The 25,699-nt window shown below is 51.5% G+C and overlaps 1 protein-coding gene and 1 long non-coding RNA gene across 3 annotated transcripts in view; one reads left to right on the forward strand and one right to left on the reverse strand.

The window, feature by feature from the left end:
- The first annotated feature begins 2,519 nt into the window (after window positions 1–2,519).
- The window catches only part of Rasa3 (RAS p21 protein activator 3), a 108,332-nt gene continuing 85,152 nt past the window's right edge, over window positions 2,520–25,699 (forward strand). Inside the window, exon 1 of one of the 2 annotated variants that reach the window (XM_005082618.4) lies at window positions 2,520–2,728. In XM_005082618.4, the coding sequence (XP_005082675.1) occupies window positions 2,674–2,728 (55 nt within the window). In that variant the 5' untranslated portion in view covers window positions 2,520–2,673. Of the gene's footprint in view, window positions 2,729–3,724; window positions 3,960–25,699 lie in introns of those variants that run through there. The other variant, XM_040733589.1, reaches the window with a different exon arrangement.
- Window positions 3,700–5,970, reverse strand: LOC121135172. Its single transcript, XR_005872383.1, has 2 exons — window positions 5,585–5,970; window positions 3,700–4,033 (listed from the first exon to the last, which is right to left on the reverse strand). It is a non-coding gene; the product is annotated as an uncharacterized LOC121135172 (long non-coding RNA).

A 25,699-nucleotide genomic window follows, 5' to 3' on the forward strand; every position in this document is an offset into this window, starting at 1 on the left:
CTCCATGTCCTTCAGGTCGAGATCTGTTTTGCCTCAACTCCTGAGGTCCGTACTCAATGTCTTAGAAGGCCTGTGGGTCAACAGTCTCCCTCATTTAGGCCTGGCTCCTGCTGATCCGGTAAAGGGAAGGGACCAGTGGATGGAGCACAAACAGGTATGCAATATTTTGCAGAGGGCTTAAAGTATTTCCGGGCAAAAAGAGGCCATCTGCTTTTACTGAGAGAAATAAGACCTCTGAGAACATCTGAGTCTGAAATTAAGGTTTTCTTGGCCTTTTCCCTCCTTTGTGTGTGTGTGTGTGTGTGTGTGTGTGTGTGTGTGTGTGTGTGTGTGTGAATTGAGCTAGAGTTATCTGGGAAGAGGAAACTCAGTTGAGAAAATGTCTGTAGGAATTTCTCGATTGTAGGACACTGATGACTGATATGGGAAGGTCCAGCCCACTGTGGGATGTGCTGCTCCCGGTCAGGTGGTTGTGAGTTGGGACAGAAAGGAAGCTGAGCAACCCTGAGAAGCAGGTCAGGGGCTCCTCAGTGGCTTCTGCTTCAGTTCTTGCATCCAGGTTTCTGCTTGACCTTCTTTTATGAAAGGCTGATGTGGGATGTCTTTCTGTATGCTGTGCATATGGGGTGCTTTTATTGGTTCTTAGATAAAGCTGTTTTAACCAATGGCCAGGTAGAATATAGCTTGGCAGGAAACCAAACATAGTTATGGAGAGAAAGAAGGCGGAGTCAAGGAGATGCCATGTAGCCACCAAAGGGGTAGGATGGCGGCATTACTGGCAAGCCACCTGTGGTGGTACACAGTTTATTTTAAAAAATGGGTTAATTTATAAGAGATACCGAGCCAGCAATAAGCCTGATCCATTGGCTAAACAATTATATTTAATATATTAGCCTCTAAGTGTTTATTTCATAAATGGCTTTGGAGATCCATGAGTGGGAGAGAAACTGGTCCAAGGGGACCAGTGGGACAGAGAAAAACCTCCTACATACAAAGGACCATGATGAAAACAAGCCTTTCCTTCCTTCCTTCCTTCTTTCCCCCCTCCTTTTTTTTTTTTGAGACAGGGTTTCTCTGTGTAGTCCTGGCTATCCTGGAACTCACTCTGTAGACCAGGCTGGCCTCAAACTCAGAGATCTGCCCACCTCTCCTCCTGAGTGCTGGGATTAAAGACATGCATCACCACCCCTGGCTTTTTGTTTGCTTGTTTTGTGGTTCCCAAGTTGTTTTTGGTCATGGTGTTTGATCACAGTATAGAACCCAAACTGAGAAAGTCTTATGGTAATTTTTGTGTTGTCTCCCCTCCCCTCCATCCCTGCCCAGCCATGTGCTTACTAGACAAATTGTCCACCACTGAGTTAAATTCTCCAGCCAGGAACTCAGGATTTTTAACACGTCAACCTAGAGGGGCTCCCTTCACAGGGGCCGAGTGAGACACAGCAGCTTTAGGCTGGTTCCAGTCTTCAGCTACTCTGGAATTCCGATGGCTTACTGACAGTCCTGGCCTGTGCCTTATATTTCTGCTCTCTGGTTGCTGGTGACAGAGCTACCACATAGCACCAAGGGGCTTTCGTGTCACACCTTTCTTTCAGTTGCTGTGTCAGCGATTTAGTCCCCTGACTCCACCGCCAATACCGTCTCAATTTTCAGACCTTCCCAAAGGCAGTGTATTCTTTCCACAGGTATCCACCCAGCTTTCATTGGCCTCCTTCAAGCCCAGTGCAGAGGCTGTCCCGCCACCACTCCCCACCCACCTGGGTCAAGTCTGTGGGAGACACTTCTGGGATACTGTAAGGGAGCCGAGGAGCCTGGAGCTCTTGCCCCTCCAGAAAGCCGGGAGTTGTCCGGGAAAACTCTTGTCTTAGAGGGAGGAACAGGATAGGACCTTGGAGAGGTCTGATGGCTGCTGAGAGCCAACAATGCCAAAGTTGGACACCAATCAAATTGCTAGAAAGTACCAGGTTTGGAGGTTCTGGGATGCCAAACGCCAGGCCCACGTAGAGGCTGCCCACGTACACCAGGGGACAAGCAGGGTCTGCCTGCTAGGCACGGGGTCCACGCGGACCTCACTTTGGCCGTGCATCACCGTCCAATTTCTTCAGCGCGATCGGCAGGTGTCACTTCTCTTACGTGCTGAAGCTTGGGCTAGAGGAACTCTTTTCCTTTCGTACCTTTTGTTTGAATATACCTCTTAAAATTTTAAGTGCGAGTCAGTCTCACGGAAGCTGGCAGTTAAAACACAGATCAGTACTCACGACCCTCTCTTTGTCCCCGGTCCAAAGAGACCAGACCAGCTGGGATCATGAGAACCTGGACCGCTGAACCCGGAGTCCCTTCCGATCCCGCCTCAGAGCCTCACTCCGCCCCCTTACAGATCCGACCAAAGGGATGCAGCGTTTCACAGTAGGCGGAGTCGTGCTGCCCCGCCCCGTGCGCAGCCTTAGCCAATGAAGGTCGGGGGTCTGTCAGAGGAAGGCGCCCACCGCCCCGCCCCCGAGCTCTGCCAATGGAAGGGCGCGAGGCGGTGCACCCGGGCAGAGCGCGGACCGCAGCGCGCGGGGCTCCGGGGGCATCCGCCGCTCGGCTCCGTCTGCGGGCCTTGTCCGCCTGTCTCGTCCTCCTCCTGCGTCCGCGCTGCCGGGCCCTCGCGCGTTGGCGAGGTGGACAAGCAGCATGGCGGTGGAGGAAGAGGGGCTGCGGGTCTTCCAGAGCGTGAGGATCAAGATCGGTGAGGACCGCGGTGGCGTGGGCAGCTCCCCAGACCCCTGCTCCCGGGATCCGGCCGGGCTGGACCAGCTACCCGTGCTTCCCCGCCCGGACGGACAGCCCGGTTCTCCGTGGCACTGCGGGGGAGGCGAGGCGGGACCTGCATCAGGGGGCGTCTGTTTGTGTGCGTGAGCGCGCGTGGCTGCCTGCGTGTGTCCGTGTGCGCAGGACCGTTCCCGGACCCTCTCCGGGTCTCGGGCGCCCGAGTTTCCATGCACGAGCACACGCCGTTCCGTCTGCGTGCTCCCACTTCAGGGATCGGGTCTACTGATGTCAGTCTCCGGGTGTCCCTGCCACAGTTGCGCGCTGGAACTTCCTTCCCAAGGAGGGGGGCGCCCCTTCACCCTTTCTGCTGGCTGTGCGGTGCTGCAGGCTTCGGGGCCGTGAGCGCGCCGCTGTGTGTCTGCGCGCTGCAGGCGTGGTGCTGGAGCTGCCAGCACCTCCCCCTCCTTTCATTGAGAACTGGCCGTGGGAGCGGTGGCCGGCAGGCCTGGCATTCAGGCTGCTCTCGGCTGTTCCGGACTTCGGCAGCCACGCTGGGGGCGGGGAGTGAAGGAGCCCTGGAGTGATGGAAAGGACTTCCTGGTTTTTTTTTAAGTCCGGAGAATTTGCTTTTCCCAGTCGCTTCCCCCTCCCCCCTCCCCCCTCTTTTTTTAAAATCTTGTGAGTGATGTGTGAGTCCACTTCCTAACAGTGGTTTTCTGAAGTGACCGTTACACATCAAACCATTAACGCACTGGGCAAGGGCCAATTTTCTGGGAGGAATTCTGGGTCCTAGTGCTCGGTTCTGTAGTCTTTCCCCTCTGAACTGCGTCCCACATCCCGGCCTGTTCCCACGTGAAAAGGCCCCTAGTGGGTGGCAACAGTCACAGTGTCAGTTGTTGATGACATTCGATGCTGTCTGAGGAATGCCAGCTACTCGCGATCAGCGTGTTGCTTCCTGTCCTGCTTTATTTTGATTTTGAATCATTGCCGAGACAGTTTGGTCTTTGGTTCAGAAGCGCTGCGGATACCATGTGGTGCTTGGGCTCCCAGAGGGCATGGGAGGGATTTCTCTTGCTTTTCTGCCCGGAATTGCTGTCAGTTTCAACCTGAGGAAAGGGGCTGCTTCTGTCCGCCGTGGGGCCAGGCAAAAGAACACTTGTGTGAGGGTGGTCAGCTTCAGTTTCCTTCATCCAGGACCATCTCACCGAGTGAGTCCACCCGGCCCCAGGGGTGCTGTGGCCCTCTCCTTCAGAAGAGCCAAGGGGGTGGTCTTTGCGGAATACTGCAAGGGAAGCATCCAGGCCGTCAGGTCAGCAGGTGACAAGGGTCCAAGACCTTCCTCTTGAGTACAGGGTGCCTAGTCCAGCCCCCGCATCAGCTGCTGTGCACACACGGAAGGATTTTAGTTCTATTCAGACAAAGAGGATTTCTCTTCCGGAATGGCATAGTAAGAAAGACCAGGGGAAAGAGAAGGCTCCGACCCCTATGGCAGCAGCCCAAACTGTCTGTCAGAGTAGGGTCTTCGCTGGAGGAGCCGTGGTGGGGACAAGTCATCAGGTCTCCGTCTGTCACTGCACTTTGTGTAAGTGTGTGATTGGAGACTTCATTGCCTCTGACTACATAGCGGGCTGGGCAACACTCAGATGTTTAGGATGGTGGCCATGAGGTTGGATAGAGGTGCCCAAGCTCCAACTGCCTACTCCCTAAATGTGCTCCGTCTCCAAGCGCCTGGTCTTTCTCAAAGGTCCTTACAGGGCTAGTCAAGAGGGGGAAGGTGCCTGTGTGTTCTCTGGGTGGAGTATGCAGGGATCACAGCTCTGCATGTAGAGCCTGCCTCCTGTGTACAGATGTGGGTGTGTTGCATTAACCCTTTGGAGCCCAGGAAACAGCTGTGGCAACTGGTTTGGGTTTGGTGCTGCTTAGCTGTCCCGCTTGTCTGATACCGGCGTCCCCAGGGGAATCCCATCAGAAGAATAAATAAGACTCCTAGCAGGGTGGGTGGTATGTTGGGCTCCCTATGTGCTGGGCTCCTGGGTTTCCTTTTGCAACTCTTGGTTTGTGGTCAGGTCACTCTATGATTAACATCTGGAGTGTCACTGGCTGTGACACTGTAGTTGACTTGAGGGCAGAAGGGTTGACCTGTCTTGCCCCTGTTTCTCTGTCTCTGTGTCTCTCGCTTTCAAACGTGCACAAGCAAGGATGCACACACACACACACACACACACACACACACACACACACACACACACACACGACTCTCTCCTGTGAGCCTTGTCTCCAGTGCTTTGGCTTCCAGCAAGCCTGTGGTAACTTATGGGGTGACCCAGACGCGCTTCTTTCTCGTCACAGCCATTTCCCATCTGAATAAAGCAAGAGTCCATGTGGGCTGCATCCGGTGGGAGTCCTCAAGGCTGCGGTTTGTTCTAGTCACCACCCTCCCCCACCCAGAGAAGGAAAGAGAGACAATCGCCCCTGAAACCATACAAATAAACACCATTGCCACTGCTGTTGTTGTAAGAACTTAGGGAAGGGACCAGCGTTACGAGGCTTGGCCTCTGCTTCTCGGTTTTAGAGCATAAGATAGTTCTTGGTTTCATCAGAAATGAATCTCTCCGTTCTTCCCCTTTCCATTCCGTCTACACATTGCTCACACAGAAGAAAAGGCCACATAAAAGTAAAGTTTCTCTATTGAAGAGAGAGAGAGAGAGAGAGAGAGAGAGAGAGAGAGAGAGAGAGAGAGAGAGAGAGAGGGAGGGAGGGAGGGAGAGAGAGAGAGAGAGGGAGAGAGAGCATTTTCAAGTCCTGTCTTGAAGACTCTTGCTTCTCCACTTACAATGTGCACGGTTGTTTGGAAGTGTTCTTCTGTGCCCTTAGGATCTTGAGCGTCTGTGGTAACAATCCCGGCTTTGTTACAGCCATCTTCAGCCATCGCATGTGACTGACCCTCGCTTCCTTGAGGCTGCTGCATTGAGGAAGTGTGTATAGCCCAACTCTCTAGAGTCGATGCTGGCTGGTGATTGGGCGGATAGCTGTGGCCAGAGCTCATCTGCTCAGCAATGCTATTTTGGGCCTAGTGTTCCTTGGGGTTGCAATATAGCTTTACTTCCCAGTCATGTTTTCCTTTTGCTTAATGTTTATTACTTGTTTTAAAAAGCGCTCTCTGGATAAAAACGTTGAGTGCATAGAGGTAATTATCATCTGTCTGTTAATAAATAAAAATTCAAAATTCTGACTTTGCATTCTCAGACCAGAAATGTTCTCTGGCACTGTTATGGTTTTGCTCATTTTCTTTCTGCTGTGGTCTGGGTTGAGCTTCCCTGGGTTCCCAGGAAGGCAGGCTCTGCTTCCTGCTTTTCCACTGGGCTCTTGGTGACTGTGGTCCTTCTGCCTGGATGTCACATCCGCCACTCCGCATCCTCGCTGAGGCTCTGTGCTCTTTCTCCAAGGTTAGAATGTGGTTGTGGAGAGGTAGCTCCTCCCGTCCAACAGGACTGCGCTGCTGTGGACCAGGGCTGGTTTCTCCCTCCTTGCCTTTCTGCTCACAAACGACATCTGACCAGAAGCAGAAGGAGCCACTGAAAGGGGGATGGGCAGACGTGCAAGATGGGGCCAGGCAGGGCTATGAGCCTGGCTGGTCAGCCGTGAGGAGGCAGCAGATGACTAAGCCCTAGATTAAGGTCTGGAAGCTCAGGGCTCAGTTAGCCCATTGAGCAAAGTTGCTATCTCCGATGGCCACATGTGTTGACAGCGGGGTTGCTGTGGGTCACACTGCAGGCCGTGCACCTGCAGGGGGCAGTTGTGCTTTATGGGTTAACACAGTTGTCATGGGCTGGCCAAGGCTGGATTCAGACAGGAGAGGTTGTTTTGTGAGTCACGGCGATACAGTAGCTTCAGGGCCCTTGTTTAAGAAGATGCCGTGTGGGCCAAATGTGGTCCTTGGCATGGGAGATGTTAGATTCTCTGGAGCTCTCTCATGCTAAAATTAACTTGGGTATTCCATTAACCGAGCTCGGCTCAGCTGCCTGTGCTATTTTTAACTGCCCAGGACTAATGTGCAGTCTAGGCTGTACCTGTGGAAGCTAGGAAAGCTCAGGGTTGGACTGCTTTGTCCTGCTGATCCAGGTGCTGCCTGCCAGGGCATTGGGCTCGCTATGTCTGTGGTGGGCAGAGGAATGCAGATTTCAAGTGAGGGGTTGTGTACAACGTGTCATTAATTTTAAAGTTTTTGTTTTACTATTGCATTTATTTGTGTTTCTGTGTGTGTGTGTGCGTATGCGCGTGCATATGCATGTGTGCGTGTGTGCATGTATACGTGTGTATGTGTACACATTCGGGCCCATCCCTGCAGAGGCCAGAAGAGGGTACTGGGTTCCCTAAAGATGACATTGCAGGCAGTTGCGGTTGCAAACTGCTCAGCTGTGCTGGGAGCCGAAATCAGGTCACTGGAAGAGCAGCAAGTGGACTTAACCTCTGAGCCTCTCTCATTAATTTTAAATTCTCACAACCTCATGACACTGATGCCCATGAAGGAAGACTATATATATGTGATATATATATCACAGCCAGCCTGTGTCACCTCTGGACACCTCCCGTCAGCTCACAAGGCCCATTCCTCTGTGACCTTAGACTTGAATGGTAGCTGGTGGATTGAAGAGGAACTTTGGAGGGAGGAGGCAGCTGGTGCTGAGGAGGTTGAACGGGGCACCGGTCCCTGCTTGTAGACAGCAGGGCTTTGCTGATGTCAGTGCTGGTCGAGCAGGTCAGACTCACTGACCAGTAGGTACAGGTACAGCTGAGAGGAGCTGTGCTCTGAGCCAGGGATCAGCCTGAGGTGAGAGTTTCATACGGTAGACCCAGAGTGATGTGCGGGGGTAGCCACGCCCAAAAGGCAGGAAGTATTTTGATTTGATTCCTTGAAGCTGATTTTGTATCTGAATGCATAAGCCACACAAGCATGCTCACATTGAGGCGCTAACCCTGCTGGCTGAGGGTGAGGGACAGTGTGTTATGAGTCTGAGTGCGAAAATATTTAACAAAAAAAAAGAATTTTGCAAATGACCTTTCAAAGTCCATGTGTCTGTGTGACCTTGGAGGTGGGCTGGCTGGTCTTTAGGACCAGAGCCCCAGACAGTCAATGAGGAGAGGGGGTGATGTTCCATTCTTGAAACCTGACATTTGAGATAGCTTACTGGTTGGTTCTGCAGTTTTATTAGGTGAACCCTTAATCCCTCTGGCCTTGGTCTCATCTGTCTAAGTGCACAGTGATACTTCTGTTGACCCGGCCCAGTGACTGCAGATGCATCCAGGACCGGGTCTTCCATGACAGGGCCAACATTCCCAGTTCCCAGTCTCATTCGAAGCTATGGCTTCTGTCAATTTGTACAAACTAGAGTTCCATCCAGGCAGTGCATAAATAAGAGAGGACTGAACCTTGATTAGTGCATAGGGATTGAAGTCTGAAGAGAGATGGATTTGGGCCTGCCCTTGGAGAGAGGGTACCCTGGGTCCGTGGAACCCAATGTCCCTCTCTGCCTCTGCTATTGTGGGACATCATTGGCTGGTTGTGCATACAACTTTGGGTACAGATGATTTGGCCTGGAGCATCCAACTTGGTGAGCAGATGGACCTCCTCCCTGTAGGCAGAAATCAGATATATGATTTGTAGGTTCTGGTTGGCTTCTGGGAGGCACAAGGCGAGTGAGGGATGTATAGCTGTGTGTGTTGGGCTGGGAGGGACCTCATGGGTCATAGCTGGCCTTCTGTAGGTGCCTGTCAAGGTATGCTGGTCTATCCTGTCAAGGCCTGCACCAGTCTATGTTGGGGCAGAGGAGGAGTCACCTGCACAATTGGAATGCTCTTGCTCTGACCAGATGGTGACCATGCCCAGAAGTGCTCTTTGCACAGCCCCGTAGGCAGCCGTTGAATGAACAGATAACAAAAAAGTGGAAACAGAGTAGAGTAAGTGCCAGTCTAAAGGCGATTATATGGCGGAGCAAGCGCGGAGGGACCAGGGGTCTGTCTCTGGGCCACTGTGCGCTTTGTGAGGCCGGTTCTGCTTTGGCATTTGCCTCATAGTGACAAGGCTACCAGGAATGACCCCGCAGCAGTTAAACTCTCAGCGTTAACACCGTCAGTCAGGCTTCGCTTTGGTTCCTTGTTAAGAAAATAATTCACTTTCACATCTGAAATGGTTCATATTAGGACTCTCCTCCTGCTGGCCAAAGCCATGCAGTGCATCTAGGTTCCAAGTCAACTCTTGGGGTTTGCTTCGATGCTGGGTCCTGCTCACCTTGGCATTTCTGAGTGCCAGCCACTGCTCTTAGAGCTGGTAGAGGAACCGAGGACGCACAGATACCAGTGGAGGGTGGGCTGTGGTCCCGACAGGTGTTTCTCACTTGCCCTCCAAGACTCAGAGAAGCAAGGTGGCCTCTGATCATTCTGTGGTCATTCTGTGATGCTGTCGGCTTCACGGGGCCCGGGAGTCTTCATGGTTAGCAGAGTGGTCCTTGTGGACTTGCCCTCCAGACAGGAATGACTAGCCTCCAAAAGAGTTCTCTCAGTACATTTTCACAGCAGCCTTCATGGGACTAGTCCATGGAGCACAGCCTTCATGCTCTCCAGTGCTCGTGTCACCAGGCAGCATGGAGTAGAGAGAGCTGAGGAGTCAGTGTCAGGACTGACCATTTGCTGACCCTGTCCCAGCTAAGCGACATCTTGTCCAGTGAAACCTTCAGACCAGCTTTACAGAACACGCCAGCTTAGAAGTGCTGCTCTCTTCTCAACCTTGGCCTCCAGGGTACCTTGATCTCTCCCTCTTACACACTCCTCTTAGGAGGGGTGAGGGTCACTCTCTCCTGCTGGGTAGTTCCTGAGAAAGCGTGGCTTTGACAGGCAGGAGGTGGGTGGCGTATGGTTCAGTTTCAGTGTGGGGACGTATTTTAGTCTTAAGACCCTGAACCTCTGGGCATCTACTTTGTTTTGGCTCCGGCTAACTTGGGATTTTCCAAGACTGGGGTCAGACTGGGGCACAGGGCCATTAGCATTAGTCCAGGAACATGAGGCGCTTCCGGAAAATTCATCTGTGTGCAAGCCCCAAAGGCCCTAGCCAGCCTGGACTCTTGTCTAGAGTCTGGGATGAGTGTTATGATGGGGCTGGTTTTCCCACGGCCTTTGGGGGTGAGGGCTGAGCTGGGGAATTCCAGACCCTCGGCTCTGCAGATGGCATACTTAGCCTTGGGAAGCCTTGCTGAGCTGGTCCGAGGCCCTTCATGTAGGCAGACTGCTGCAGGATGGAATTCTGGGTAAGCTCAACCACCACAGAGCCTGGAGAGGACACTACCTCTTGTCCCCATGGCTGATGTCCAAGACTCTGCTGCTGGATTCAGAGTTGGTGCCAGGTTTTCATCTGTGTGGCTGCCTCAGCTGACTCCCTGAAGACAGAATGCATTTCTGCTACCCAGCTCTTGAGCCTGGCCTTAGGCTGGGCACAGGAAGAAGGAAGCAGGCGCTGGCCTGAAGCCTGAAGGGGCACTGGAGATGATTCCCGAGTGTCAAGGCCGTCTCTCTGTAGTGGTCATCAGCGTTGCCAGGTTGTTGACCTAATAACACACAATGGGCATTTCCTCCATCGGGGAAAACTGGGTTCTAAGGGCTGGAACCGTGCCCTGTGATTGTCTGCACCACTGGAGAACTGACACTGGGCACCGCCGGAGCTTACGGAGGCATGAGGTAGCGAGAGAGAACTGACCTGCACCCGTGAGGCCAGCATTCAGGTTAAGTCAAGGGCTGTTGTCTAGGTGTCCTCCTGAGATGTGGTTAGGAACTCATTTGCACATGCACATGTGTGTATATGCATACCCCGGGGCAGCTTGCAGGACAGAGCTCCATACCCCAGTATGCACAGTGTACAAATGGTGTTGAGGGTTGGGGTTCTACCTTTTCCAGGATTCGTAACAACAGGAATGTGAGATTTTTAAATTAGTCCACTTTTCACAAAGTCCTTTACTTTTCCTGTCACCTGCATGGGTGGGGCATTGTCACCTGGGGTCTAAGAGCCCTTCAGACAACTTGCCTCCTGCTACTATGGCATTGATATTAGGGCACCCTGCCCTTCCATTCCCACACCATAAGATCTTTTCCCACAGCCCACTCCACATGGAGGGATGATCTCTCAGCCTGGACACACCGGGGAGGGTCTAGGTCCTTCTCCAAATGATATGACACACTTTGAAGATCCCCCATGGAAGGCCTCACCCTCCCTGGGGAGTAGAATAGGAGGCCAGTGGGGGGCAGGGGAGGGAGGGAGAGGGAACTGGAATTGACATGTAAAACAAGCTCATTTCTAACTTAAATTTTAAAAAAAGGAAAAAAAGAATCTTTTCCCACAACTGTTTAGGGGTTTTACATGTTTTGTATATGTGTGGCACACTCGTGTTTTTAGGCCCACAACTTAGAGTTTGTCTCGTGACATTTCTTCTGCTTGCATCTGGCCTGTTCTCTTAGGTGGGTTTTGTCAGGCAGGAGCCAAGACCCAGTTTCCTATGCTGTGTGCTCAGGAAGCCAACGTGAGTCCCAAATGAATATAGGGACAACCTGAATCCTTATCTCTGGGAAGGAAGCCATGGGCAGGTGCCAGAGCTTGAATTCAGTAGGTAAGACATGACAATGGACCCCAGGCAGGGACGAGCCGTAGCCTGTTAACAGAAGCAGGAAACAGTTGCCTGCAGATCACTGTGTTCTGACACTAATTTGGGGGCGGGCTCACGGGCAGTTTCTACCTGTGGGTTGTCTCAGGCAGACTTGGTGCAAAGCCCTGTGCCAGGTGGCCTTTCGCCAGAGGATGAATGAAGGCCCTGCCGGGACAGCCAGCCTCTCTGAGCTGTGCTGGCTGCACGGGCCCCTGGCTATTCCTGGGTTGCAGTTATACAGCTGCAATTCCCTTGAGGCGTCCTGGAGGCAACATCTGAGACATTGGTGTGGCTGCCCAACTCCCCAGCTGGTCCCATCCGTCTGGAATCTGTGACATTCCTTTTGCTGTTCATCATTTCCTGCTTCGGGCAGCACTGCATTTAGTGTTTAGAGAGAGTTTCTCAGTATTGGAACCCAAGAATGTGTTTATGCAAGTCCTGAGTGGAAATGAAGGGTCACATGGAAAGAAAAACAATTTGTTTTCACCGAGTTGCCGAGTGTCTTGATTTAGGATTTCGTTTCATCAAGTATATTTCATGGCATCTGCAGGGAAACTTTGTCTCCTTTGTTGTCCCCTTGCTGAGCCCCAGGATGTATTTTCCAGAGGGCTAGAGGGAGTGGGTCAGGAGGGTTTGGCAGGCAGAGAGATCCCACGGGGTCTTGTGCCCCGAGTCAAACACAACTTGCTTCCTTCTGGTGATTGTCATTCTCACCGTCAGTAGTGCAGTTCATCCCCCAGCCCCAGCTCCCACTCCATGGCTGGACGCAGGGCTGGGCCGCACTACACCTAATGGTATTGTGGACATAAGAATGGGGTGTTACAGCTGTGTTGCATTGGGTAAGGGTCTGGAGGCTGATAGGCTGTGAGGGTCTAGTGTTGGGCTGCAAGGGTCTGGAAGCTGCTGGTCTGGGCCGGGTCCTGAGGCAGATCAGCTGTACTAGTTTGGAATGCAATGGGAAGGATCATAGTTGTAACTGTATGTTTGGATTCGGGTGTGTTTCCGAATGGCTGAGGGAACACAGGGTAGGTGTTACGTGGGAGGGTTCTGATGTCATCAGGGGGTGGCGCGCAGGTACAGTGTTTTGGTCCTTCTCAGTTTACTGGTCCTTGTCATCAGGGCAAGGAAAGAGTGGTAGGACAGCCCTTTTCCCAGAGTGGACATCAAAGGGAGGGCTCAGAGGGAGGCCAAGTAGGCCTGGTAAAGGGTTACCGAGGACCTTGGCTTCCCTGGTCATGAGCTAATCCCGACTTGCTGGCTCTAAGGGGCCCCGTTACCCCTAGCTTTGCTACCCATGGTTTAGAAGGCTATGGTTTCTACCAGGCAGGCTGCAAACCCAGAGGAGTGGCTGTTTGGTGTCTTGTTTATGGGTGTCCTTCAGCACCCATCGCCTTCCTCCAAGACTGAATGTCACATTACCGTCAGCCATATTTTGGGAGCAGGGAGCAAAGATCGCTTTGTGCATCTGCTGGAGAAAAGACAGACTCCAAAGCTGTGTGCTGTGTGACCGCTGCTTCCCTGTCTTGGGTAGAGGCATTTGCAGCCTACCAGCTGGGCGCCTGCCCTTCACAAGCTACTTGAATTTTCTGTGCCTCAGTTTAAGATACAAAGAGAATTGTAACGGCCCCTTCCTAGTAGCGTTGAGGGTTGGATAGTTTGTGAAGTGCCAGTTCTGTGTGGGCACAGAATAAATCAAGATGCTGTCATTGTTCTCTTCTGGTTTTTTGTCTCACCCAAGCGCAATGTGGGGGTTGGTGAGAACCAGCATCTGCTCAGGGTCATAGGACTCCTATGCGCGAGCCAAGGGCTGGGCTGTGTGTGACCAGCAGAAAAGCCTTGTAAGGTTACAGAGTTTTCTTGATGAGTGGGGGCCACATGTGGAGTTGGGCTGGGAGATTTGTGGGACCCCTGTAAACCAGAGCCTGTGCTGCCTGCAGTGCGAAGGCTGTGTGTCCTGCGTTAACTGGCAGTGTTCACGTGTCTCCCGTAGTGTGCTCTGGCCTACCATGAAATGCTAGCCATGGTGTGGCCCAGTGTCTACGTAGAGTCTTTGTACCATGTGTGCTGCAGCGTAGCACCAGGGCGTGGAGCTGTACATCGGCGCTAGCACCAGGGCGTGGAGCTGTACATCGGCGCTAGCAAGGCTACCTTCCCAGAAGCTGTGAGTGGACTCCCTGCCACTGGCAACAGTTCGTACAGGACACTGAAGCTGAACGAAGCACATGAGTGTGTGGTGTGCGTTGCAGGTAGCCCGAAGCCACTCAGCATAGTCGTTAGCTCTGTGCTACACAGGCCATCATAACAGCAGATGCAATGTGCTATGGTACGAGTACGCAATGTCCCTGAGGGTCTGCGTGTGAGAGACTTGATCTCCAGGTTGATGCTGTGGGAGGACAGATCTTTGGGCAGTGGAGCATGGGGGATGCTGTGGTCCTGGGCCCCTTCTTCTTGTCCATTCTTGGTTGTAAGGCAAGCAGCTCTACTTCTCCACGCCATCCATGCTCCTAGAGTGCAGCCTGCTGTGGCAGGAGCCTCCTGGACTGAGCGAAAGCCAGCCCCTCTTGTACGGTGGTGAGCACAGGGGATGCAGAGTATGGGAGGGCCCCCACATTGGGCCTGGCTTAGAGCAGACCCCGTGTGGAAGGCAAGGTCAAGTTCAGCACTGGGTTCCAGTTTTGTACTCTGAGGTTCTTGCTTGCTTTCTTGTAAGCTGTGTTCATCTGCCAGGCTTGCCCCCAGGAAAGCTCAGTGCAATGCCTCAACAGGAGCACTCCTCCACAGTGGCGCAGAGGCAGCAGGTACCTCATTGCTCACAGACAGGCACACAGTGCCCTCCCCCCACGGCGAAGGCCTCAGGGCAGCTGAAGGGAGTCTAGGCTGCTGGACTTCGGCTCTGTGTACCACGAGGAGCCTGTCCCTGGAACTTGTCCTGCCCAGAAATACCAGGAATCTCCCTGACTTGATTCCCTAACTCTCCTGGGGCACATTGGGCCACTTTATTGTTGATGTGTTTGGAAGTAGAGATGCTGAGAAGCCAACCCTGAAGGAGTGTGGGAAGCAGCATGTCCTGTGTGGTTTAAAGGCCACAAGGATAAACTATTATGTTTTTCAGGGTGAAATAAGGTCTGGGTTCATTGCCTTCTTAGCAAGCAAATGGCTAGTTTTTAATGGGCGGGGCTCATGCAGGCTGTCAGAACTGGGAAATGCTGACTGTCCTGGCCCCTTCTCCTCACCCTCAAATGCGTAAGACCCATATGTCCCGTAGCTCTTTCCAAGATAGTTTTGGACTCAAGTCTAATAAAGGAAACCTCAGGAAATCCAGAATAGAAAGTTAGCACATGGCTAGAGGAAGTTCATTTTAAGCCCTACAAGATAAGTTAGCAGTCTCTGACTTTCTAATAGTGCCATGCCAGTCAGCTTGCTGAAGACAAGGGGTGTCTCACTCACTCAGGGGACTGGGGTCGGTGTCCACTTGGAACCTGGAAACACAGGATAAAGACTTTGAGTGTTTGATGGGTGTCTTGTTAGGCTCCTCTTACTGTCAGGACCAGCCACTTAGTCATTGGGGAGGAGCTCAGCAGTGCTCCCATTGTCTATGCATCTTCCTTTCCTTTATGAGCAGCAGCTTACAGGGCAGCCATCCCCTGCGTGCTTGCCTCCCGGTGGGTCTGCCCTAGGCTGGTGCCTGTGCAGGAGCTCTTCAGCCCCGAGTCTCCACGCACGGGCGTCCATGCTCCTTGGAACCAGAGTGAATAGCCTTGCAGGAGAACACAAAGGAGGAAAAGACCCTGAGGTCAGGGAGGCATGTGGCTTCAGGACGCATGGTCAGGAGTCATTCGTACTCCGATTCCTGCCTGCTGGATAGAAGGACCTAATAATACCCTGTCAGGCTTCTCTCCTGTCATACTGGGTCAGCTCTTGACATGGCCTGGCCACTCCGTGGTCTTAGGGCTTCGTGGCACCCCTATGCACCTTCCAGTCTTCCTGTCCTACCCTAGGCATCCTCCATCCCTCATCTCTCTAAGAGGAGGGATCCGCCCTTTCGCTGCAATACTGACAAAGGACACACATCGTTCTGAGTTGCACTTGGAATCGCCCCCCAAATGACTCCGTGGCCCCCTAGAAACACACTTGTCAGTTATAGCTCATCCCAGATGCTGATTTGCTGCAATTAAGGTATTTGGGGGAATCTGTGTATTTAGAGGTTATTTGGGATAAAAGGCAGTGTGCCTGTAGCTGTGGCACTCTGAGAGGCTGGATGTCCTATGGGGGGGGGAGGTGGCGTTTCCTCATCGAAGGCATCAGCTGGTATAATTCAGTTTGTGGTCCGGCTGTGGATGGCATCAGTAGATGCTATTCTGATGGTTGTGGCATCCCTAATAATGATGGTGTCAGTATGCATGGTGGATACCTACTCTTGACTTGTGGCTTAACTGCCATGTACAGGTCCAGGTCTGGCCCAGAATCTCAACCTGCTGCCCATGTGAATTTGGGGCTCTCCAGCCAGCACAAGACCGATGCGAATGTGCTGAGCCCAAGTGGTGGTGCTCCCATACAGACCCTCACACGGCGGCTGGGAAACCAGTGCAAGCTCTACCTGTGTGGGCTGGGAACTGGGACACTTGGAGCCTGTGGCTACTCAGCCTCACGGCTGTAGCTCAAAGCAGCCAGACAGTGTGTCACTGGGAAAGTGTGACTGTGTGTCTGTGGAACCTTATTTATGGACACTGACATTTGGGTTGCCCATAGTTTTCTTATGCTATGAAATATCTTCTTGATAAAGATATTCAGAAATCTAAAAGCCACGTCTGCAAAGAGATGGCTCAGTCCAAATAATTGCCTGCCATGCAAGAATAAAGACAAGTCCAGATCCCTACAGCTCGGGTAAAATCTAGGCCGAGGAGAGCGAGAGACCTTGGAACACTCGGTCCTCAGTGGGATGTCCCTATCAAATCCCTCCCCTCTGGAAGAGGAGGGGGAAAGAGTGTAAGAGACCTTCTAGACATTCCAGGGCTGACATACTCTTGAGCTCACAGAGACAGTGACAGCATGCTCAGTGCCTGCACAGGTCTAACTCGGGAGGGGGGTGTCTCAGTGCTGAGAGGAGGTGTAGACACAGCCCCATCCTTAACCTAGAAACTGTCTCCAACTGACAGTCACTCAGAAAGGAAAAGTTTTCCAATGGAGTCTCCCTGGGTGGGTGTACAAACCACACCTAAGGGCAGGCCCCGTGCCCAGCGATGTCCAACACAAAACGAACTCAGTGGTATTTTTGTGCTTTTTCTTTTCTCTCTTTATTTTGATCTTGTAGTACTTTGGGCATTTTCTTTTTACCTTACAGGTCTTTTGCTTACCTATTATTGGTTCCAATTTTGTTTTTCTAGGCTTTCTGTGTGTGAGAATCTGTGTTTCTTGTGCTTTTTCTTTGACTCTTTTTTTCTTGTTTGCTTGTTTGTTTTGTCCTATTTTTATTTTATTTTATTATTATTTTAGATGTTCACTTGTATTCTAATGAGAGAGAGAGAGAAAAAAGAAAGGGTATGAATTTGGGTGGGTGGGAGACTGGGGAGTATTCAGGAGGAATTGGGGAGGGGGGAGCCATGGTCAGAATACATTGTATAAGAAGATATATTGTATAGTCAATAAAAAGTAAATAAAATAGTAAAATCTGGGCACGGTGGGAAACATCCGTAATCCCAATGCTCAGTGAAGGAGGACCTCTGGGGCTCACTGTTTCCTCAGTCTGGCAGAACTGATGAGTCCCAGGCTCAGTGAGAGACCCTGTCTCAAAAAATAAAAGAGAGAGGGGTTGACAGACACTGATGTTGACCTTAGTCCCCCAGATGCACACACATACATGTTTACACATACCATCTGTTTACATATGTACACCCACATGAATGTGTACCCTCCACACACACACACAAGCCAAAAATATGGCTTGGCAGATGGAATAATTGATTTGGAGCTTCAGTCTGTTTGCTGACCCTGAGCCTTAGAGTCTGGATACGGGCCCCCAGCAGCCTGAGAGCAGGGGTTCAGGCCGCTACGCTGCTTGGTCGCCAGACTCTCTAGGTTCTGTGTGTCACTGGTTTCCTTTTTTACGTTTCATTCTGACCATTTCTTTTTCTTGACTCGCTAAGCTTTCTGTTTATAGAGGACATGTTTTTCCTCAATCCACATCCAGACCACAGCTAATGGAGGCTGTTCGGCGTCTTGTGAGCACGAGAGGGGTCTGGCTTTAGGGTCTGTCCCCTGCCCTGACATAGGCTTGGCTGTGTCAGAGTTTAACTTTTTGAGGGAAGGTCCCATGCCCCTGGCCTATAAGCTCTGGGAGTTGGTAGCCCTTAGCTAGGCAGGGAAAGCAAGACTTGGAGAACCAAGGATGAGGGAAAGGCAGGACCTGTTTTCTGTGGGCCAAAAACCTCTTCCAAGTGTTTTGAATAGAATTCTTACTGCAGAAGTTTGTGGTCCAGAAGCACAGGGATTCTTGGGCCAGTAGGAGGAGAAGCTGAGGAGTTAGGTATCCTTGGCGGAAGCACTTTGCTGCCGTGGTGTGAGCGCCTGCCATCCTGGGTGAGCTCCTTGCCACCCCACTGGCACGTGAAGCCGGCTCCCTCTGCTTTGCTTTCGGCTCTCAGAGGTGCATCATTTTCCCATGAGACCACTGTGCTTAGCTGAAGTCATTGCAAAACAGGCTCTGGCCTTACCAGGGAGGACCATTCCTCCTCAGTGCCCACGTGAGTGGTACCCCTCCCTGTACAAACTAGTGCTAGACATACTCCCAGCTTGGCCTCTCTTCTCCTCGGTTTCTATTGCTCATGTCGCAAGCTCTGTTGATGTTTGCAGCGCAGAGGGCTTGCGGCAGATGCGGGCGTGTCCCTGTAAGGATGTCATGACAGTACTTCTTTAGTCCAGTGAGGAACCTCAGGACGAATCCTTGCCTAGTATCAGAGCTATTGGGGACCCCCCAAACAGCCCCAGTGCACAGTCTACTCCCCAAATCCCCGAGCTGGGCTGGAACTGGCTGCTTTTGGATAGCAGAGCGTGTGTCTCTTCTGTTTCCTCGGGTCTCTACCCTGAACTCTCCCTAAATCCTGTTCTACTCATGTCATTTGCGGGCTCCTGGGTTTCAGCTGTTGCTCTCAACCTTCCTAATAGTTTGACCCTTTAATACAGTTCCTCATGTTGTGGTGACCCCCCCTGCCATAAAATTATATTCATTGCTACTTCATACCTGTAATTTTGCTACTGTTAGGAATAGTGACGTAAATATTTTTGGAGACAGAGGTTTGTCAAAGAGGTTGTGAACCACAGGTTGAGAACCACTGTTCTAGGTTTCTGTATGACTTTTACATGTGTGAATGGAGTGGTGGTGGGTGAGGTTGTATGATCACTGTAGAAAGTTTGGGGGAATACAGGAAGTTAAAACATGCATAGCTTTACTTCCACATTAGGGTGCCTTGTGTGTAGTAACCCTAAGACTTTCCTTCTGGAAGACTGGGTTTTGTCTGTGGGTGTCTAAGACCTGGAGTGTGTTCACTGCGTGGTGTGAGCTCTCCGGGGGCTGTCTTGCATATTTTCAAGTTGAACCCACACAATGTTCTCTGCTGTGTTGAAGGGAGACCCTCTTACCTAAAAGCTCTCTAACCCTATGACCTAGCCACAGGCTGACTGTGTGCATGGCCAGGCCTCAAAGCCATAGCTGGAAGGGGCCTGCAGAGGTCTGAAGGCCCTATTACTGTTCAGATGAAGGCCTGAAAGTTTTGTTTGGTGGGCAGAGGACAAGTAAGAAGTTGTATGTGGGGAAACGGGTTTTACTTCGACACACTGGCTGGCTGTGAGTTGTAAGAGCTGTTTGGGTCATCAGCCCAGTTCTTTGTATGCCCATGTCCCCATAGCTGTAGAAAGGTGACACAGGAGTTTCTGAGCCAGCCATGCGTTGACTGGTTTTATCGTGTTATTCTCTGCTAAGATGACAAGCGTGTGGAGCGTTGACTAAAACTGAACTTTGAGACCTCTGGTGATGCTAGTGTCTCTCTGGTCCTGGGTCAGCAGGTGGGTGAAGGCCGCATGGCAGCTGATGCTACCCCTTGGCTCCAGTGCTCAGATGTTGCTGGCAGGAGGGATGCATAACCTGTACCTATCTCGCAGCTTCCTTTTGTGGAACTCTGCTGTCTGCAGAGTTGGAAAGTGGATGGGACAAGGTTTTTCATTTCACCTGTGCAGGATGTCCCTGGAGACCCGAGCAAGCAAGCAGGATTGATCCACTTGACCGGTAGGGAAACTGAGGCTTGGATCAGCTCCCAGCTGTTCGGAATGTTGTCTTCTCTCTTGGGATGAATGTCCTGCAGTGAATGCAGGCCTCTGCTTCTGTGGGCCCAGGCCCATGCGGTTCTGTTAGAAAGGACGGCTGTAATGTGAACCCTTCTCCAGTGGCCACCAAAGATCCAGCCTGCCTCCTGAAGCCTATTAACTGCTACTGGCTTATGCTAGCTTTTGCTTCTTCTGTCGCAGGCTTTGAGCTGACTGGGTACCATGGGTGGTGATGGGAGAGGAGACAGATGCTCTTTAAACTGGGGCCCAGAGTCTGTCTGGGGAGGTACACAATAAATTGCCAAGGAAACTGTCCCGAGCCTCACACTGGATGTGGGGAAGGAGGAGGTGAGAGAAAACATGTGCCACGCTCTCCCCCAGCAGGCTGGAGGATGGGGAGATCAGACTCTAAAGCTCCTGCCACACGCAAGATGCAGGAAAAAAATCCTTCTCCACCAGGAAGCGGTTGATGGGGCATTGTATCTGGCTCCAGAGTGGTGAGAACCAGGCTTAATCGTGGCTCTGTCTTCTGGCACATACTGACTTCTCTGCCTTCTGCCTTGGCTTGGTGGGATTTGGGGTCTTCACGTTCTGGTGCAAAGGCCATTTATTGGATGTGATGGTGGGAGTCAGTGCCGGGTGTTTCCTGTGAGTCCAGTCGATTTTAATTCACGGAAGATTGAGGTCAGCCGCTGGCTGGATAGTAAAGGATGGTCTCCACCAGACGAAGGCTCCGGTTCTGGGAGCTAAAAATAGAACTGGTGGGGGAAAGAGCCATTTAGAGGAGGATTGAACTAAAGATGAAACTCCAGGGAGCAAGATTCAGGGTGAAACGGTTCTGTTGGCACAGAGCTGGAGAAAAACGGCCGCCCATGGGGTGTGGAACCTCTTAAAGACACTTCTTTAATCAGGCAGTGTGCAGTTGGGTAGAAGCGATTACTTTAAATTGCAGCAAAGTGAAGAACACTTTAAATTTTGGTTATTAGCTCTGGTTAAACTTTAAAAAAGAAAAAATTATTGGGAAACTTTTTTTGGTTTTTCGAGACAGGGTTTCTCTGTAGCTTTGGAGCTTTGGAGGCTATCCGAAACTGGCTCTTGTAGACCAGGCTGGTCTTGAACTCACAGAGATCCACATGCCTCTGCCTCCTGAGTGCTGGGATTAAAGGCGTGTGCCATCACTGCCCGGCTGGGAAACTTTTCATAAAAAAGATTTTATTTTTATTTTATGTGCATGTGTGTCTGTGGACCTTGTGAATGCATTGCCCTTGGAGGCCAGAAGAAAGTATCATATCTCCAGGAACTGGAGTTGCAGACAGTTGTTAATTACATCGTGGGCTCTGGGAACAACCCTGGCCGTCTGGAAGAGCCAGTGATCTTAACCACTGAACCATCTTGTCAGCCCAGTTATTTGGGCTAGTACCGGTTCTGATTGGAAGTTGGGCTTTAAAACCAGAAGCTATGAAAGGTGACAGACTTCCTAGGAACTTTGCATTCTGCACACTGCCTTGGGATGCACAGGTGATCAGTTTCTCGTGTTGGTCAAAGGGGTCAGGCTTTCTGGTGGGCAGGAAGTGATGTAGGAACAGATCTTAGTGGGTTCAGAGCCAAGGTGATGGCTAAGGAGGCATCTTGATTCCCCAAGAGAATGAGGCCGGTTGGATAAGTGGGGTGGCTTCATTACCTACTCACTTTAAAAGGAATTGCATCCTGGCTCTCACTGTATAAAACACAAGTTCTATATGGTTAAAAGTTATGTTGAAAAGATGAAACCACAACCAATTGGTAAGCCGTCAGAGTGTCCTGAATGGCCCTAGAAACGTGGGAAAGTTCATTATCAGGGAGCAAACCAGTAAGAAGAACTGCGACTTACGAATCTGCCACCTGTGAAAAAAAGTGAAAAACGTGTACCTCTACTGAGCACACACAGCCCTTTTTTCTCGTCAATCCATAGCCAGTTCTCACATAACACAAATCTGGATAATGTAGTATGTCTCCTAGAGAGGTTTAAAATACAGATGAAGATGCTACAGGTAAACACTGCACCGTTTTCTATAAGGGACCTGAGCATCCATCTCTGGGGCATACCGGGACCAGTCCCCAATGAATGCTGAGGGGACTGTGAGAGTCTCTGAATGTCTGTATGGCAAGACGTTAGTGGCTGCAGATTTGAAGTAGACCATAACCCACAGTGACTTCCACAAAGCGACAGGACACCACGGCTCCAGAGAACACAAAATGCAAACTTGGTGCTGTCACCTTGACTTCCCAGCACATCTGGAAACAAGCAGGGAGCTGTAGTTACAGCGAGGAACCATGGGCTTCCTCTTCTCTTGATCCATACAGTCTGAGGGCTCGAGGTAGTGGGCGTGTGAACTCTGCCCTAGGGCTCCATTGTATCTCTGTGTCGGCTTGTGTGTGCACAGCGTGTACAGTGATGTGTGTAAGGCTTGTGACTGTCCTCCACGGGATTGGAGCTATGTGGTCACAGCTGCCTCCAGCACAGCGGCTGGGGAGATGAGCAGAGCAGGTAGGGGGAAAGCCAGGTGGACGGATCATGGGCTGTCGTCAGTCATGTGAATGCCTTGTATCAGTCCTGTGCCTTAAAGTGGATTATGGTCAGTCCACAGCTAGGACCATGGGATAGCTTTTTCAATATACCAGAAGGGTGTGGGAGCAAGTTCAGTGTAGTGTGATAAAGTATCCTTAAAGGTAGGCTAGGCATGGGACACATGCCTTTAGTCCCAGCACTGGGGAGGCAGAGGCAGGCTGGTCTCTCTGAATTCAAGTCTAGCCTGGTCTACATAGTAAGTTCCAGGCCAGCCAATGATACATAGTGAGAGCCTGTCTCAAAACAAGCAAATAAGCAACTTGAGTAAAAGTTCAGAGCACACTCCTGGTCCTAAATGCATTCGCTCCTTGTTTGGTTGTGTGTTCAGGGAGAAAGGGACACAAGTGTCCACACCATATGATTTTCTTGGTCATCTAGGTGTGGGATTAGGTGAAGGGAGCAGAGCAGAGCCCCTGCTGAGGCCTGTGGGATATGCACATATGTATATGTGAAATATCTATTATATAAAACACATATATGTAATTAAGAGCTTTAAAATACAGGTCTTCGTAAGATTTAATTTTGGATACACGCAATGTGCTCCTGCCCATTGTGTCTGTGGTAGCCTGAGTCTGTCAGGAGACTGAAATCAATGTAGTTCTTGCTTGCATTTATGCCATGGCCCATGGCATCTGTCCAGCAGCAATGGGTTTCCTTGCTTGACCCAGTCATCAGCATGGCACAGATCGGGCGCAGGCAGTGTACCCAGAATGACTACAGAGTGTGACCTGTCTCGGTTCTCTGTCCCTTGTGAGAACCACAAATCCAAGCTTGAACCAGCTCCACCCCTTCTGAATTCTGGTGATGATTTTAAAATAGGAGGAAGCAGAAAATAAGACTTTGGTTTTCTTTCCTTATTTATCGCATGTGACAAAGGTTGCTGGTGAGCAGAGATTGGATTTCACGTGTGTGTGTGTGTGTGTGTGTGTGTGTGTGTGTGTGTGTGTGTGTGTGTTCTGCTTGGACGGTCCTCAGCCCGTGTACTCTCATGTGGGAAACCCCGTGAAAACATTGGGTCTTAGTGAGGCGGCAATCATGGAGCCCGCATGGGTCTGCGCTAGGTCCTCTGCATTCATGCCATGGTTGTTTAGGCTGGGGGCGTCTGTGGGGCTTGTAACAGTGGGAGTGAGGTGTCTATGATTCTTGCCTGTGCGTGAGTCCTTGGTATGAGGGTTTGTACCTGGTCCTATTGCATCTTGTTATTGCAGCTTGTTATGCCGTGTTCAGTTGACATCCTTGGGAGGCCTGCCTGCTCTTTCCTGAGGGGAAATGGAGGAGGAGTGGATGGGGGAGGGGAAGCGGTGAGGGGATGGGGAGGAAGGGGAGGCTGCGGTTGGGGTGCATTACATGAGAGAACAAACAAAACAAAACAAAACAACAACAACAACAAAAAAACCAAGGCAGTGGCTCCTCCAGAAGAGTGGCGTGTGTCCTTCCTGTAGCTTTAGCATCCTCCTGCATAGACCATACATTTCCCTCTCTGCTCCAGTTAGCAGCCACTGCATGCAAGCTCCTGTCTTGATGGCTGTCTGTACCACCCAGAGCCAGCACAGGCTGCTTTGGGCTCTCCCGAGAAGAGGAGGCCCTGGGCATTTGAGAATGGTCGCAGTGAGAACTCATGAGGTTCCAGCCGCAGGGACACCTGGACCTGTCGTCCTTGCTCACCACCGGGCTCACACCAAAGGCTGAGCCAAGCAGCACAGAGGCAGCAGCTGGTGAGGAGCCCTTTGCCCGGGAGTTCCCTGGAGCCGGCTTTCAGGGCGCTGGATGAAGAAGCCCTGTGAGGGGAGCCATGCTTGCAGGTCCAGCTCCATGACAGGGACGATGAATACAGACAGTGCTAACCCCGACCTGTTTCCCAGAGGCCAGATCATATCAGAGGACAAGGTGACAGGACACTTCCTCCCTTCTGTCTCAGAGCTGGCACTGAGACCAGAGTCTGGCAAGCCAAAATTGTGCAGAAAAGCAAACTCTGACCCAACTCACTCCTTGTTTTCTCCCTTACACTGACTGTGGTGACTGGATCACAGTGTCTTCTCAGCCCTCACAGGGTACATGATTAAGAGGCCCCGTGGAAGTGAATTAATATTCTGAATAGTCTTTAGAAATGAGACACCAAAGTTTTGAACGATCGGTGTTTATTACAGAAAACACCTTATTATAGGAGACAGAAGCCATGAGTTGTTCCACTGTGGAGGCCCCCTCCAAGGGACATAAGGGGCAGGGCCAAGGAGGAGCCTGATGCTGGGCTGATCTCCAGGCCTCTGGAGAAGGACGGTCTGGGGTTTGTAGAGGGCATCGCTAGCGTGTTCCAAGCCCTGTGTCCTGCCCCTAGCATCACACAGACCAAGTGTGGTGGCTCCTGGCTGGAACCTGTGCTCTGGGAGGTGGAGGCAGGAATATCAGGAGTAAGGTCATCCCAGCTATAGAGCCAGTTGCAAGCAGCCAGGGATACGGGAGACCCTATCTCAACATCAGCGGGGCGGGATGTTGTGGGGACAGAACACTTGTCACATGAGCATGAGGACCCAACTTCAGTCCCCAGATCCACAGTGGCTTGTGCTTCTAATCCCAGCTCTGGGGAGGAAGAGGCAAGTAGATCCCTCAGGGCCACCGGTCAGCCATCGTAGGCTAATCAGGGAGCCCCAGGTCCCAGTGATGGCTTCTGAGGAGCAACACCTGAGATTGACGAGCCTCCACAGGCATGTACACATGTACACGTGTACATGTGCACATACGCACACACGCACACACACACACGCATGCACGCACGTGCACACACACACAGCATTCACATGGGGGTGTTAGAGTAGGGAGGTTAAGCTTGAACCAAGATGTGTGCAAGTCTTTTGTCTCTTCTCAGTGCCTTCTTTATTCTAACAAATTAAAAAGAAATCATGCGCAGAGGTGCGAATCTGGTCTCAAGCGTAACAGCCCATGCTCAGTCTAATGCGGGTGACCATGTGTGAACGTGGCAGTTTTCCGTAAGAATGTTAAAAATCATTTTGGAAACTCGAAACAGACTTTTAGCCAAATGGAGTTTGCTTGTGTATGAACACAGAGGAGAGGCTGAGCTGTGTGTTGGGAGGCTGCAGCGGGCTGCCCTCGGACCCTGGTGGCACAGCGACGTTGTCCTGCTTGTATCTGCTCCCCAAAGCTAGGCATGGGGTGGGGGGTTCAGCCAGTGGGTCCCTGAGGACTGATCTGTTAACTGAATCAGGGGATTTTCTCGCTCAGGTAGCGGAAGCAGGCTAAGGGACAAGTCTAAGTCATTCAGGACTTGGGCCCTTCGGCAGTTAGCGCTTGGCTCTGGAGATGTTTAGGCGGTGGTTTGATC

The sequence above is a fragment of the Mesocricetus auratus genome, unplaced genomic scaffold (assembly GCF_017639785.1).
Source record: "Mesocricetus auratus isolate SY011 unplaced genomic scaffold, BCM_Maur_2.0 Super-Scaffold_100031, whole genome shotgun sequence".
Lineage (NCBI taxonomy): Eukaryota > Metazoa > Chordata > Mammalia > Rodentia > Cricetidae > Mesocricetus > Mesocricetus auratus.